We start from the raw sequence: 16,289 nt of genomic DNA, 5'->3' as shown, positions 1-16,289 counted from the left end.
ATTTTTTAAGGAGTAAATCCCATTTAATCTCATAATCCTTTGGGATTTGGGAAACTATATTCCTTCCACCTATTGGTTGGAATATAAAAGTACTCCTTTAATCTTGAATTAACGGTCTAAATTAACCTGACATTGCTAGTATTTTCAAAAGGTCAAATATGACCTTCAATCACTGTGGAATATTTAAAGAAATTCAAAATGAAAACAAATTACCAATAGTATTGTAAGAATGTCATGAAGCTTTTCAAGGTTTTACCACAAAACTCATAAGCTAAAGTAAATTTTCAATACTAGTAGTAATCAAGAGCGTATGTATTGTATTAATGACGGGTTCAGTTGAACTCATAATTTTCGATACAAAGTAAAAAAAAATTATGTAAAAATTCATTAAAATTGTAAAAATAGTAGATATGAACCTATAATTTTAAAAATATAATGAGTTTAATGTTAAAAACCTTAAAAGATGAACCCATAAAATTTAAAATTTTGGATCAGCATCTGACGATAATACAAGCAACTAAAGCATAAGGATCAAGATACATACATAATTTGAAAATTACAAATATAAACCCATGAAGCAACCAAGTCATTGAAGATTAAAAGAAAACTAAAAGACAAACGAGAGGAGTAAAATTCTAATTTATATACATCGGATTGACATTTTAAATCATTCAGGGAAGACCAATATCGTGACGGATGCTCTTAATAGAAAATTCACGGGTGACTTCGCTTATTTGGTAGCATATAAATGACCTTATAGTTTAATTAAATTGAAACTACGAATTGTAGAGGATGATATTAGTGATGTGACAATAATTCATAAAAATAGGATCTTTTGATATTTTGATAGTTCCTCAAATGATCATCCCTTTGGCATTTATAAATCTTACTATATGATTAATAAACAGAGACATAATTTCGAGATTGAGTAGAATAAATTTGCCGTATTAGTTTAAAGCATAAAGGTTATGTTAAAGAGAAAAACCTTAAAAAAAACTAAGAATACTAATCCACCCTTTAGTAATTGACCGGTCATACGGACCAGTCCAAGATTCCACGCCTTGAGCTTTATTAATCTGGTCAGGACTCCGTACCTATGGACTAGGGTCAACACAAAAAGACAAAAATAGGAACAAACAAGAGCAAATTAAATTCCATTAATAGACAAAAAATTCCTATTTTTATTTATAGTAGTCCCTTTTTCTGTTCTTTTTTGAATTTGAGCATCTGATTGAGACGCTAAAATTAATACTTCCTCCGTTCATTTAAGTGAACCTATTTGATTGATCACGAAATTTATTTATTTTTTTTTTTTAAATTTGTGTATACAATAAGGGACATATACTTTGTGTCACAATAAAACATTGCATAAAAGTAACTATTTTCAAATATGAAAATGAATTATTCTTTTTATCATGAACCAAAATAAAATAGGTTAACATAAATTAAAACGGAGGGGTATTATCAAGTTAGTGGCCGAACTAAAAATTGCTACAGCTCTTTAATAGTGAAATGTTCTTCCTATTTACAACTTATTTATAATTTCGTGGAGAAAAATATTATTTATCCTTTGATTCATCCGTAGCTGTAGCGCTCAAATGACTAGGTAAGTGTTTCTGTGTTTGTGACAACATTTAATTAATAAATAACAACAATAACAATAACAATAATAATTACCCATTGTATTTTCATAAGTGAGATCTAGAAGGGTGAGATATACGCAATCTTACTCCTACCCTAAACTGGCGGAGAGGTTGTTTATTTAATTAATAAATATACTAATAAAATTATGACATGAGAATAAATATACGTAAATCACATTCCAACATTTCGTTTATCGTACCAACTACTAAACTACATGTATATGGATTGTAATGCGATACAATATATTATTTATTTGAAATTTGGTAAAAAAAATCCGATCCCTGGACTTAGATCTTTCACATTGTAATTAAGGGCGTTGAAGTTATTTGAGGGCTTTATACTGTACACTAAAAATACTCACTTAACTAATATATTACACTAGAACTACATAATGTAACGTTGCATGCGTAGATAAAAAAAGATTTACACCATCATGCACCTTAAAAAGCAACAACAACAACAACAACATACTCAATAAAATTTCACTAGTGAGGTCCGGAGAAAGTAGAGTGTACGCAGACCTTACTCCTACCCCGAAAAGGGCAAAGAGACTGTTTCCAGGAGACTCTCGGCTCAACAGGAGAGACAATAATATCAGAAAAGAAACAAGAGAAAAGACATGTAACAACAAAAGATACCAGAAAGAAAATAACCACAACAAATAAGTGAAAGGATAATAATTCAAAACTATACAAAACAACAATGTGAATACAACAAAGACCGCTAACAAACCTAAACGAAACTCTATCAGACTACCCGGTACAAAGAGGGAAGAACTCCCGACTATCCCCTAGCCTACCACCCTAATATTCGACCTCCATATGTTCCTATCAAGAGTCATGTCCTCGGAAATCTGAAGTTGCGTCATGTCCTGCCTGATCACTTCGCCCCAATACTTCTTAGGCTGCCCTCTGCCTCTTCTCGTACCTGCCAAAGTCAACTGCTCACACCTCCTAACCGGTGCATCTAGGTTTTTCCTCCGCACGTGACCAAACCATCTAAGTCGCGCTTCCCGCATCTTGTCGTCCACGGGAGCCACTCCCACCCTCTCCCGAATATCTTCATTCCGAATCTTATCTAGCCTAGTGTGCCCACACATCCATCTCAACATCCTCATTTCTGCTACTTTCATCTTCTGGATATGTGGATTTTTGACTGACCAATACTCAACTCCATACAAAACATGGCCGGTCTAACCACCGCTTTATAAAACTTACCTTTGAGTTTCGGTGGCACATTCTTGTCACACAGGACTCCAGACGCTAACCTCCATTTTATCTACCCCACTCCAATACGATGCGTAACATCCCCGTCGATCTCCCAATCTCCCTGGATAATTGACCCTAAAAATTTTCTTTCTTGAGGATGACATATGAGCCAAACCTGACTTCCACATCTGCTTCCCCGTCACGTCGCTGAACTTAGATGCACCTTAAAAAGCAAAGGCAAATAATTCTTTACGCAAAAAGTAATTGATAGCCTTTAAAAAATGGATAAGAATTTTTACACTAAATTAAAATATACCGATAGTGTAAAAAAATCTTTAAACTATCGTCCATGTCATATTATGAATACAAAGCACTAAAAGGAGTAGGATACACATGCATCCAACAGTATTTACTACAACCTTTATTAATAAACAACGCCTAAAATTCTTGTTTTGTAGTTACAGAAAAGGACCAAAACTGTTCTTGTATAACTCGAAATAGAACAATTATGCCCTCCTTTTTAAAGTTGGTAGTAGTATTGCCCCTTCTCCACTTACGAATCATTTTTCTAGAATTTTTAAATCCCACAAATTATTATTTTTTAAATCCACCTGCACTTAAATAATATCCACCCCAAATTTCTTTTTCATACCCCACCACTTCACCCCCCCCCCTATTTTACTATACCGATCTATTTCCCATATATGAGGACAAATCTACTCCTGATCGTATAGTATCGAGTTATAAATGATCCAAATTAATATTTGTAAGCGTATCTCTAACAATATTTATGATTTTCTTAGACACATATTTAACAATCAAAGTATCCCAACAGAGAAGCTCAAGCATAAACACAACATTCAACTAAAAGGAATATCTTTAATGAACCATCGAACAACAACACAAGGCTTGAACACAAAACAAAAGTCGAAAAAACAAACCAAACTAACACTTATATTACATAGTATTATTTTCCCACCAACTAACGCTATCATTACATATCAATCTCCCTGAGGCAAAAAAAATACAACAAAGCAGCCCAATTTCACAAATATGAATATCCACATTGGGACCATTTTTTCTCAAATTAGCTATTTTTCAGTATCAATCACATCTTAAGACTCTAAATCAACCACTTTTGTCATCGAAAATATTTTTTTCCAATTTCTAAGCCTCTATTCCTCCACGATCAAATCATAATATTTTCAAGATCAACAACTTTCCTTTGGAAAGTATTCCTTTCACGAATAAGAGCTTCTTTTTTATTCTTTAAACTACATATGAGACTTGCAACTCTCATAGGAAAGTCTTCATCCTGCAATTTCTCATTAGCAACAAGTCCATAGTGGCACCTTCTATTATTTAGATATGCGCCTACATGTATTAATTTGATCATTTATACCCCTGTACTATATAATCATGAGCAAATTTGCCCTCATATATGTGAAACATGGGGTAAAGTAAAAGGGATGGGGGTGGGGGAGTGGTGGGGGTATGAAAAAGACTTGGGGGAATGGATATTTTTAAATGCCACGTGGATTTAAAAAATGAAAAATATAATTTTTGAGATTTAAAAATTCTCTGAAAACTGATTCGTTAGTGGCGAAGGGTAAAGATGATGCCAATTGGTCATGGCAGGGCAATATTACCACAAACTATAAACGGAGGATATAATTGTTCAATTTCGTATAGTACAAGGACTGGTTTGGCCCTTCTCGATTGTAATTATGATAATAATTGGTGATCGCTAAAAAGGAATTGTATTAAAAACTTTAAGTAATAAATAATATTCTAAATGTCAGCAATCTTTTGTGTTAAGCAAATTGATGTCTTTGTCATAATGGAGTTTCTAACTTTTTGTCAAAAGGTACAAAAAAATGATCATGAAAAGAATTTTATCGTAGTCTCACTTCTTGGACCTGTAAAATGGCAGGTCTTTGTATGAAAAATGAAAAAGAATTAAACTTTGGATCCTTTATAAATCAACCTTTCACTTACCTTTTCCTTTTTCACTGAAGGGTTTTGAACAAAACCACAACAGTCCCTTAGACTCTTTTACCTGTCTGATTCCCGCAGCTTTAGTATTTGTCAATCAGTCACTACAGGCTGGAACCGCAGAACAATGTGCATATTTCAAGCTCAAATTCTCCACTTTTTCCCCTGAATATGGCTATCCTTCAAGCTCCACTTTTTTTGCTGTGATGAGTGTCATTTCCAGAAAAGGTATTTGGGTTTATCTGTTTTTTATTTCTATTTTGTGGGGTTCTTGAATTCTCAAGGTATCTTCTTGTTTATTGCATTAATGTATATGGTGAGCTGTTTTTTTTTTGGGAAAAAATTGTCGTTTTGGGCTTCTTTTGCCAATCTGATCTACTTGCATCAGAGATTCATCAGCTCAGTATAGTTAAGTTTTCTGTCCAGATCCAACTATGGTTCTTTAACAAAAATTGACAATGAGTAACCCCATCATGCTTGTTTGCCTCGTGGAATTACTGCAAATTGCTGAACGCATGAGCTCCTCCCCCCCCCCCCCACACACACAACCACCACCACTATCCAATGAACTCTCTTTGTCACCAAGCTCTTTTTTCTTGTTAAGTTGGTGTTAAATTAGAAATAGTTCTTCACTTATAGTATAGTGCTCTCCTTTCTGATTTTTTTTTATGACTGGTGGTGGTGTCCGGGCCAGCTTATCCCTCTCCTAAAACAGTGTTACAAATTGCTGAATGCAATGTACTTATTAAGCCCTTACCTTTGAGCAGTATTGAGGTGCATAGATTCATCTGACCTATTTGATAATTAAGTCCTTTAGTATAGCTCTGCCTCGAGAATTTTATTTCTCCTTCTCTGAAACTGCAGAGGCTGAATCCTAAACATAGATTTGAAAAGGTTCACGATCTGGTTCTGTGTTTCGGAGTAGGACTTGCTATCCCTCTTTGAAGGTGACTGGTTTCAACTCTATTTATTGTTTTTTGAGTTTCTTGTCCATTATATCCTAAGATATCTCATCTTTAAAGGTAATTCGTTTAGAAGTTAACTTTTCATAGATCTAAGTTCTGTAATATGTCATTTTACTAGTATATGAATTGGACATCTCAAACTGAGTAAAATGCAGCTAGCCTTTAACCAAGTTGAGACTACTACAACAACAACATACCCAGTATAATCCCACAAGTGGGGTATGGGGGCATTCCTCATTGACGTCGGCGACGCATGAGCATGCATGACCATGTCCAAGACGAGCACGACTATCACTTTAACCAACTTGAGACTCAATTACTATATCTTTTGAAAATGCTGTAGTAAACACTTTCAAATATCACATGTGTCATGTTGTCAAGTAGCATGAATAACGATGACCCCAACATTAGAAGTTTGTAAAGAATACGTTAATCAATTAGGAAGTCTTTTGGCACAGCAAACCTTGTTTTTAGTTCCATCAGTTCCGCAACCATCCACCAGAATTCATCCTCTGAAGCCTTCAACAAATTTTTCGGTGAACTTGCCCATCTACCTTTTCTATGTCTAATTTGAACCTGATTCACCACTTTATCTTCCCAAGGATCATGAATGCGGGCATATTTTAGCTCCAAAAAAGAAGGAAGAAGATATTTATGGAACATTTGTGTGTCAATTTTGTGGATATGCACATCTTATGTTGGCTGAACTAGAAGTAGTTGACACTTGATTTTCTTTGTTGCAGGTAGAAACTAGGTATTGAAGCATTCCTAGTTTTGCCTTGAACATGAAATCAAAATTAAAGAATGGCTTATGTTCTGTGGTGCCTCTTCATTTACAAGGTGAATCTGCAACACGTTTTTGCATGTTCCCCAAAGTGAAGTCAGCTTGCTGTAGTCCAGGCAACACAGCTGTTTACCTTAATGTATACGACTTGACACCCGTTAATGGCTATTTCTACTGGGCAGGCATAGGTGTCTTCCATACAGGGGTGGAAGGTGAGTTCACGCTTAATTTCTTATATGTATGTTTTTGAAATCAAAACCTTATTCTGGTCTTGCTTCTAGGACATTTATCTGTTCTTGTTTGGAGCATCTATTCTATGTTAATTTCTCGTTGGCCTAAAAACTGTGCTAGAGCCATCCCTGGCAAACTCAGAATCTTAAATGGTTATCAAAATTTAGAGCAACAACAAAAGTATTAGTGATAATGACGAGTGAAACAACAGAAGTGGTAGCTCACTGCAACTCTCTCTCTTGTGTGTGTGCACGCGCATAGCATGTGTTTATCACATTGATTACACACACTGACAATTAAGATAAACACTGATGAAATAATGGCATGACAATTATAGTGATGATATTACAATAGAATTAAGTTATTGCATGTCATAGAGTCAAAGCTGAAACATACTCCTCTCAATAAAGGGGAAAACATGGTGTTGGATCCATAATTTATGAAAGGCTGAAAAAGTTCAGTGCAACGCTTTAAATTCATTAGTCATTTGATTTTGAGGTGCTTCAGTTTTCAAAAATTCGCTGGAACGTTGGGTTGACCTTGGTCTTTGGCATACATATCATGCTCAAAAACCGACATAGGAAGAATCAATTACTTATTGAAAAAATAATAGAAGACATACATAGGGAGAATGCATCTAGCCATATGTTGTATAGCACTGCAAAAAATTGGAGTATTAGTTATCTAGGAAGTTCAAATTTGATTTGTTTTTTCCTTGAGATGATGAGGCAACAGTATTTTCTGGTACAAATATTTTCTCAAATGCTCTATATAAATGAAATATTATATTTTTTCAAATGCTTTTATCATATGTGCAGTTCATGGTGTTGAATATGCTTTCGGAGCACATGACTATCCAACAAGTGGTGTCTTTGAGCTTGAACCTCGTCAGTGCCCTGGCTTTAAATTCAGAAAGTCGGTGTTCATAGGAACAACATATTTGGATCCTATCCAGCTTAGAGAATTCATTGAGCGCCAATCAGTAAACTACAATGGTGACTCATATCATTTAATTGCCAAGAACTGTAATCATTTCTCCGATGATATCTGTTACAGGTTGACTGGGAAGCGGATACCTAAATGGGTGAACCGGCTAGCAAGAGTAGGTCTGTAATTTAATATCTTCACTGTGTGTATAGTTCTTTTTTACTTCTCAATAATCAAATGCTTAATAAAACTATATATTTCTTGTCTTCTAAAGTAAAACGAACTTTTTTTGGGGGTATTCCTATAGGTTCGTTGTGCAATTGCATTCTTCCGGAAGCCCTCAAAACTTCCACGGTACAACATGGCACAAATGTGCAAAACTATGACAGTGAGAAGAGGAAACTAAGAAGCTCTTTCAATTGTTTGTCTTCAATCTCAATGCGTCAAGGTGAGAGAGAAGTATCAATGTCATCGCTGTTCTTGCACTCTCACTATAAAGGCTGCCTTCCACCTTGGGAATCCAAAAAATCTAGAAGCAGGTCTTTGAAGGAAGGATAAGGTCTTTGTTATTCTCTATATGCACATCCATTGTGAATACTAACATAATATTACTACGTATTGCCATCTGTGAGTGTGTTGAATGGCAAAGTCGCACATAGTGCTTGTTGGCTGAGATTTCATTTGGCTTGCCGGTGTTGATTTTTGCCATTCTCTGAGTTCAAATTCTGGTGTTACAAGTTCTGCTATCCAGTTCACATTTTCATCCTGCTGGAAGATCACATCGCTACGTCAGCATCTTGAGTCACAGAAATGTATTTGTTTGTTAGTTCTCAGCCACTTTCTTATTTGATACTGAAAACAGAGAGGTTCTTGTTTTTTCTGGTGTAGAAATGTAGGAGCAATTTGCAAAACTTTTTCTTACTCTTGGATTTTGAAGGTTATTATCACTGCAACATGAACTATACTGGGAAGACACAACTGAGAGACTAGCTTATTTTGAGCTTGAAAAAATTAAGTGGTTACTCTTTCAGTTTCTAGTAAATTGATCATTATAACCTTGTATATCCCTAGTAAATTGGCTATACTTGACTGGATATATCTCGCCCATGTAGCGAGATTTTGATGCATGTCTAGACAGGGACAACAAGAAGCCCAGTAATTTCCGACAAGTGGGGTCTGGGTCTAAGCTCACATAAGAATTCTAAAATATGTGATCACATAAGATAAAAGAAGATTATGTGAAGACTGCAACTACAGCGTCTATGCCCTGTAATGTACAGCTATTTTAAGTGTTTCCAATTATAAGAGGAAAGACATATGGCCAGCTAAAGTTAATTAAAGGACTATCAATTTGATGTAGAACATGTGCTACAAGTTCATCATACTCTAAAACGTTAGCTGTCTTCAAATAAGCGTATCAAAACAAAATATTTGAAATTCTGTTCTATTCAGCATGAGTGATTGCTGATCTTATTATCGCAACCATTTAAGCTGGCAACTGGCAACTTGGTCGTAGGCTCATAATAGGAAATACTTAGTTGTTATCGTTTTCGACCCTTTATGATGCCCTTTCGCTGTAAGAATTCTGAAATATTTGACTCAGTTATATGTAGTTAATTGTTTACTAATAATCATTGCACAGTTGGTCTTGGACCAATTAAGAGAAGAGGATTGCACTGAGTTAACGGACAACTTGGTCCAACTTAAGTCTAATTTGGATATTGATGCATAATTAATTGATCCATTACATTTCAAAAATTAAAAGAATATTCAGTTAAGTAAAGATGGATGGAGCCTTGGAAAATACTGACATCCTGCACTATAGTCCTCAAGCGCTCACGAATTCATAATTTAGACGTTTTGAGTTCGACTTTGAGAGAGTATTGTTTTAATTATATAACACTTTTAGGGCTCGTTTGGTACGAGAGATAAGGAATAATTAATCCCGAGATTAAATTTATGAAGAGTTTATCCCATGTTTGGTTGGGAGAAAATTGTGATATAATTAATCCCGGGATTACTTATCCCGGGATTGTAATATTTTTTATCCCCATGAAAAGGTGGAATAACTTATCCCGAGATAACTAATCCCAGGATAATTAATCCCGAGGTAACTTTTTTCCAACCAAACGACCCCTTAGAGCATATATATAAAGTTGGGCCTCAAAACAAGTGCCAAATAAGGTAATTATATGTCGGGGTATTATTATTTTACCCCGCGCCATAAATTATTTACATTTGGTAGCGTATCAAATATTTGTATAACCTTTATATATAAAATTACATTCCTACGTCATATAGTAGACTATATTACCCTACATGCTTAACTTTTAATATAATTACCTTTTATATACCTAATTACCATTTATGTACATTTTAAGGGTTTTAATGGTATTAATTAGTCTCTTAATTTAACTCTACCGTATATTCCCACTCCCCCCAAGTTTCTCTCTCCAAATCCCATCCCCTCACCCACGTATCAAACCATACCTCACGATTTCCTCTTCAATCACCCATTATTTCCTCTTCTAAAACCAGCGAAAATCTGTAACCCCTCCACCATTGACAACCATTAAAAAGCTTTGAAGCTTTGAATTCGAATTTGGGTTTTCAAAGGACATTGTTTGTTTGGATTTGATGTTGTTGCAAAGAATTGAGAATTCTCTCTCTATCTCTCAATCCCAAATTTAAGTAATATAAAGCAAAGGAAAAGAGAGCAGCAATTCCACCGTCGACAGCCATTAAAAAGCTTTGAAGCTTTGAATTCGAATTTGGGCTTTCAAAAATCATTATTTGTTTGGATTGAGTGTTGTTGCAACTAATTGAGAATATTGTTTGGAGTTTATATCTCAATTTTGATGGAGTTTGGTGAAGATTAGACTTGGTTTTGGCTGAATTTCAGATTGAAACTCGAAGAAGAAGAAGAAGACGACGACATGACATATATTATATTGCAAAAATTGTAGAAAAATTATATTCTATTATATATATATTATTAACTATTGTATGAAAGTTGAACAATATTGTTTAAAAATTATATTTAAGTTGTATGATATTGTAGTTGTATATAATTGAGTAGAAATAATGTATGAAAATTGTAGATAAGTTGTATAATATATAATTAGTTGTATGAAATTTGTTTTTACTATGTATAAAAAAAATGCAAAATATACAAAAGACATTGTATAAATTTTCTATAAAATTTGTATGTAAGTTGTACGTTATTGTAGTTGTATTTAACTAGGTAGAAATAATGTGTGAAAGTTGTAGATAAATTGTATAATATATAATTAGTTGTATGAAATTTATTTTTTATTATGTATAAATCAGATACAAAATATACAAAAGACATATTGTATAAATTTTGTATAAAAATTGTATTTAAGTTGTATTTAATTGTGTAGAAATAATGTATAAAAATAAACACGTCGTAATAGCTGTTGGAACTTTGAAAGTGAAGTTAGCTATTCTATTCGTATTTGCTAAGTAAATGGTAGTAGAAGATATGATACAATACAACCAAGAGAGGGACCATTATTCATTAATGAAAACTCAAATCCATTCATTTGTCCTCGCGAACTTATGGAGACGTACGCCTAACTCAAAACTACACTAACATTACACATAAGTAACCATAGTTTCTATTAACAAAAATCAGTGTTAATAAAGAAGAGTTTTTTTTTTCATTTTTAGCAGCTTCAAAAATTCCTGGGTGAAAAAGGAAAAGAATGTTCTCAAAATTCAGAAAGAAAAAAAGAACGAACAAAGCTGCGGTTGTTTCTAGGAGTTAGCTCCAGACAAAAAAGGAACAACCTCCTAGTAATTTTGTATAAAAAGATAATGGAAGATCTAGAGAGAAAGGGGAGAGAGGAGAAAAAGAAAAAGAAAAATGGTGTAACTAAATTCCTTAACTGAAGACATTAATAATGGATTGTGAGCCTTTTAAGGTGGAATGTATATATTTTGCAAACAAAACTTGTGTATATAGGGTAATTTACTAAACATGAACATTTAGGGTTATATAGTTTACTAAACAAAACTTTTAATTCTTATTTCATATAGTTTACTATATGACATAAGAACTAAAAAATAATATATACATATATATATATATATATATTACTATAATTTTTTTTAAGAACGGCTATAGAGTAGTATCATTTTCCCTTTTATGTCATAATCAAAGATGCCCAGTACTATGTAGGAATTTGTCACCTGGGAGATAAGTGTCAAAATTCATTTAAATCGTGGAATCCACTTCGAGGTTGACAGCAAGTCAGCACTTGCCATCGAAGCTTCTATCAGAAAATTCTAAATTCAGATATCTAAGAAAATTCCAAAAAACCTCAGGAATTCTAGTCAACTCTACTTTTGATAACCCCAATTGGAAAAATTAACCCAAGATATAATCTCAAATAGCTAAAAGTGCTTACTAAAATCCTCTATTCAAGAATTGCATACAATCTGTTTGGAGAAAAAACTGATAACTTAGTCTATTACAGATGATTCACAAGTCATAATTAGATAAAGGGTTGTGAGTTTGTGACAATTTTTGGTTTCTTGATTATGGGTAAAGGAGGAGGCTGTATGCCAAGCAAGAAGAAGTTTCCTATAAATGAATCAGCAGAGAGACCAGCAAGTCAAACTGAAGGAACTGATGTTACAGGCTCAGAAACAGAGGGGTCCAAGAAATTGAGAATATTTATTGTGTTTTATTCAATGTATGGACATATTGAAAGCTTGGCAAAGAGAATGAAAAAAGGGGTTGATGGGATTGAAGGTGTTGAAGGGGTTCTTTATAGAGTTCCTGAAACATTGACAACAGATGTTTTGGAAAAAATGAAAGTCCCACAAAAAGATGATGAGATTCCAGTAATATCTGTGGATGAGCTAGTTGAGGCTGATGGATTCTTGTTTGGATTTCCTACAAGATATGGATGTATGGCAGCTCAAATGAAGGCATTTTTCGACTCGACGGGGAAGTTGTGGAGAGCACAAAAACTTGCTGGAGTGCCTGCAGGTTTCTTTGTGAGTACTGGTACACAAGGAGGTGGCCAGGAGACCACTGCGTAAGTCTAATCTTCTGTCATTCATTTAGTTGTGTTTATACTATTGATCATTTCTTTTGTCATTGATGATGTTTGATAACTGTGTGAGCTGAATTTGCAACTTTCAGTTGGATGTTAATGTATTTGGCCAATGTCAAAGGTGTATATGACATATATGTAAAACAAAGAAGAATAGAGTAGTAATTTCTAGTTTGAGACAACAAAAGGTGACACAAAATGATGGATACCCTTCAGATAATTGCTCCACCTTGTTGCCGATGAATAGACAAAAGAAATGGAGAACACAAGCAGCAGGGGCGGATTTAGGGGCGCGGAAGGGGGTTCACCCTTCACCAGAAAATTACACCATATACATATATGGCAAAATTCGTTTTGTGCCTATATATATATATATATATATATATATATATATATATATTATATTTTGAACCTCCTTACCACAACCCAATCAATTGGAGTGCATACTAATGACTAGTCTTAAAATTCATTTTGCCCGCCCTACAAAATTTGCATGTAGCTTTCCATAGTTCCCGAAGTATTATCGTTAACTAGTAGTGATAATGTTAGAGTACCCCGTGATTTCAATGTTGGCTTGCACGGAATCATTGAAGAGGAAGGCTCTAGAAACCCCAAAAATACAGTTCTGATTAATCCTCCAACAAATGGCTGAAATACTTGAGAAATTTAGTTTATTGATCTTCTAGTAGGCCTATTAAGGCATCAAAATCACTTACCAATTGTCAGTACAGAATCAGTTAGCTAACTTGTTGGCTGCTGTACTAACTATCCATTATAGTGACAGAGATCTGTAGCTCTAGCCACTACTCCATCAGAACATCATCTACCTGTCAATCCAACCATATTAGGTCAGAAATCATTTTGGAGGAATAGGAATCTGATATTTTTGATATAATTGTAGTACCTCCCTTGGACTAATAGGTCTCTTGGCTATTTTATGTTTACAGATGATGACTATACATAATTTTGATGTTGATATGCATGCTAACATAAGATCACAATAACACGTCTTATATATCAAAATTACTTAAATCTTGAAAGTTATTATTCTCCTAGGGAAATAGCCCTTCTGTGGTTCCTATTAATATAATGTTATTGAAGCATAATTATCATTTCGTAATTTGCAACCTTGGGAAGTCATGGTGCTAGTGGATATATGAGCTTAAACTCAAAGAGGGAAATTAGATGCTGGTTCTCTTCTTTTGTTCTTTTTCTCGTCTTTTAACCTTTTTCCTTGTTGAATGGAATGGGCACAAATAAAGCCTCATGATTAAAACGGATTTGTACAATTGAGATTGAGGTGTGGCTGATTGATTGAATGATTCTTTTTTCTTTTCCCTTCTCCCCTCTCTCAATTCTGTGTGTTGCAGGTGGGTTAAGACTTGAGAAGATGACTGAAGATGCCGATAGTAGTAGGTTGATGGCGATGACTTCTGGTTGAGTGGCTTCCTGAATTTAGTGTAGAAGGATGGTTGCAGGATCTACAGATGAATTGGATGGTTATTAGTTATTTTATAAAAATGGCTTGCTCGTATATATAACAACAACAACAACAAAAAAAGACCCAGTTTAATCTCATAAATAGGGTTTGGGGAGGCTAGTGTGCACGCAGACCTTACCCCTACCTTATAGAGATAGAGAGGTTGTTTCCGATGGACCCTCGGCTCAAGGAACATTGGAGATAAAGCAACTAAGTAGCAAGGAATAGTAACAACAATGTAATATGTTAATGGACGCGAATTCCACAACATGTAATAATAAAGAACCATGAATAAGAAATTACAAAAATAGTCCTAGTACTATCGGTAAGCCTAGGAGGAACACACTACTATCTGTCAACCTACAACTCTAATCCTCGATCTCCACACTTCCTATCGTGGGTCATATTCTCGGTAAGCTGAAGCAATGACATGTCCTGCCTAATTACCTATCCCCAATACTTCTTAGGCCTACCTCTTCCCTTCCTCATATCCGCCATGGACAACCTTTCGCATCTCTTGACCGGAGCATCTATGTCTCTCCTCTTCACATGCTCGAACCATCTCAGCCTCGATTCCCGCAACTTGCCCTCCACAGATGCCGTGGAATCTTTAAGCATGATATTTTCTCCACAAATTGACATTGTCTATGAAGGACTATAGCTGTACTCTTATGCAATCTCTATTTCCTTATCTTCTGTTCTCTTTTCTTCTTTCTGATGATTAATTTATATTCTTCTTCCAACATCAATCATGCAAGTGAGTTGAGGGACAGAGCTTGGTCGACGACAATCTGCTAAATCCAGTGGTCCATATTCAAATGTTTCTTTTTTCGTATTGCAGCTGGACAGCAATTACTCAATTAGCTCACCATGGGATGGTCTATGTTCCAATAGGATACACATTTGGAGCAGGGATGTTTAGAATGGATTCAATAAGAGGAGGTTCACCATATGGAGCTGGAACTTTCTCAGGAGATGGTAGCAGGGAACCTAGTGAACAGGAGTTGGCGCTGGCCGAGCACCAGGGAAAGTACATGGCAATGACAGTTAGGAGAATGGCTCAGCACCATTCATTACCACCAGATAATCACAGCTGCTGACGCTTTTAGAAACGGGAAAAGGTCCAAATTTACCCCTCCACTATATGAAATATCTTAACTGTACCTTCTGTGAAAGCCATTCATAACCCTTGTCACTAGCATAATGTTTCGTATTTGCCCTTGCTTTTAATATAACTCCAACATAGAGATGGTGAATTTCACGTGTCAAGATTACCTTATGTTATACTTCAGGTTGGAGTTGCTAGAGTCGAGGACAAATACGAGACGATTTGATAACAACGAGGATATGAATGGCTCCAAAGTATAACATAGGAGATAATTAAGATATTCCATATAGTAGAGGTGTTTTTTATCCGTTTCCCTTTACAAACACCCTACATGTAATATTTGTACATTCCTTGAAAACACTTTCTACACTGTATGTATCAAAATCTGTGTGTCTCTGGAAAGTCATGTCGTTTCATTTATTTGTATTTGATCTTTAGATCCTACGTGGGGGTGGAGAGGATGAGAGTTGATGTGCTATAAATACTGAATTATGGTTTCTGATCCATTTGTTGATATGTTTTTGCCTCTTGTTTTGAAGGGGACTAGCGAACTCTTGGTCATTTGAAGGCATTAGGGCATCTAAATGGGCATTGCTTGTTGCTAAAATCTGAAAATAAATCCAATAGTTCTATTCAAAAATTTGACCATTAGAAAATACAAATTGCTTATGATAACGGGAGAAAGAGAAGTGTTTGATGAGCAGAGTATATCTGGCTCATGGATAGTGCCTTGATTGGTTATAAATTAGCTTCAAGACAAAGCACGTTAAATTTTTTTTTAAAAACAAAATCGTTCTATTAGATAAATAAAAAAGTAGGTAATTTTTTTCAATATAATGCTCAAAACCTAAAAACCGAGT

At 34.8% G+C, this 16,289-nt stretch overlaps 2 protein-coding genes across 4 annotated transcripts; both read left to right on the top strand.

The window, feature by feature from the left end:
• Positions 1 to 4,663: 4,663 nt before the first annotated feature.
• On the top strand, positions 4,664 to 8,816 carry LOC104248947 (deSI-like protein At4g17486). Of its 2 annotated transcripts, XM_009805303.2 has the most exons (5): positions 4,864 to 5,075; positions 5,712 to 5,794; positions 6,556 to 6,808; positions 7,646 to 7,933; positions 8,062 to 8,816. In XM_009805303.2, exons 3-5 carry the CDS (start codon positions 6,598 to 6,600, stop codon positions 8,310 to 8,312), a joined length of 750 nt encoding a protein of 249 aa, XP_009803605.1. In that variant the 5' UTR covers positions 4,864 to 5,075; positions 5,712 to 5,794; positions 6,556 to 6,597; the 3' UTR covers positions 8,313 to 8,816. The 2 variants fall into 2 exon arrangements, with proteins under 2 accessions (XP_009803604.1, XP_009803605.1); XM_009805302.2 differs by lacking the exon at positions 5,712 to 5,794 and having other exon boundaries at positions 4,664 to 5,075.
• A 3,214-nt stretch (positions 8,817 to 12,030) lies between these two features.
• Positions 12,031 to 15,849, top strand: LOC104248946 (probable NAD(P)H dehydrogenase (quinone) FQR1-like 2). Of its 2 annotated transcripts, XM_009805301.2 has the most exons (3): positions 12,031 to 12,823; positions 15,163 to 15,442; positions 15,614 to 15,849. In XM_009805301.2, the coding sequence occupies exons 1-2, from the start codon at positions 12,321 to 12,323 to the stop codon at positions 15,419 to 15,421; spliced, it is 762 nt and encodes a 253-aa protein (XP_009803603.1). In that variant the 5' UTR covers positions 12,031 to 12,320; the 3' UTR covers positions 15,422 to 15,442; positions 15,614 to 15,849. The 2 variants fall into 2 exon arrangements, with proteins under 2 accessions (XP_009803603.1, XP_009803602.1); XM_009805300.2 differs by having other exon boundaries at positions 15,163 to 15,849.
• Positions 15,850 to 16,289: the final 440 nt, after the last annotated feature.

Source organism: Nicotiana sylvestris, chromosome 1 (genome assembly GCF_000393655.2).
Source record: "Nicotiana sylvestris chromosome 1, ASM39365v2, whole genome shotgun sequence".
Lineage (NCBI taxonomy): Eukaryota > Viridiplantae > Streptophyta > Magnoliopsida > Solanales > Solanaceae > Nicotiana > Nicotiana sylvestris.
The sequence above is the reverse complement of the archived record's forward strand: the minus strand, read 5'-3'. Positions and strand labels throughout refer to the sequence as shown.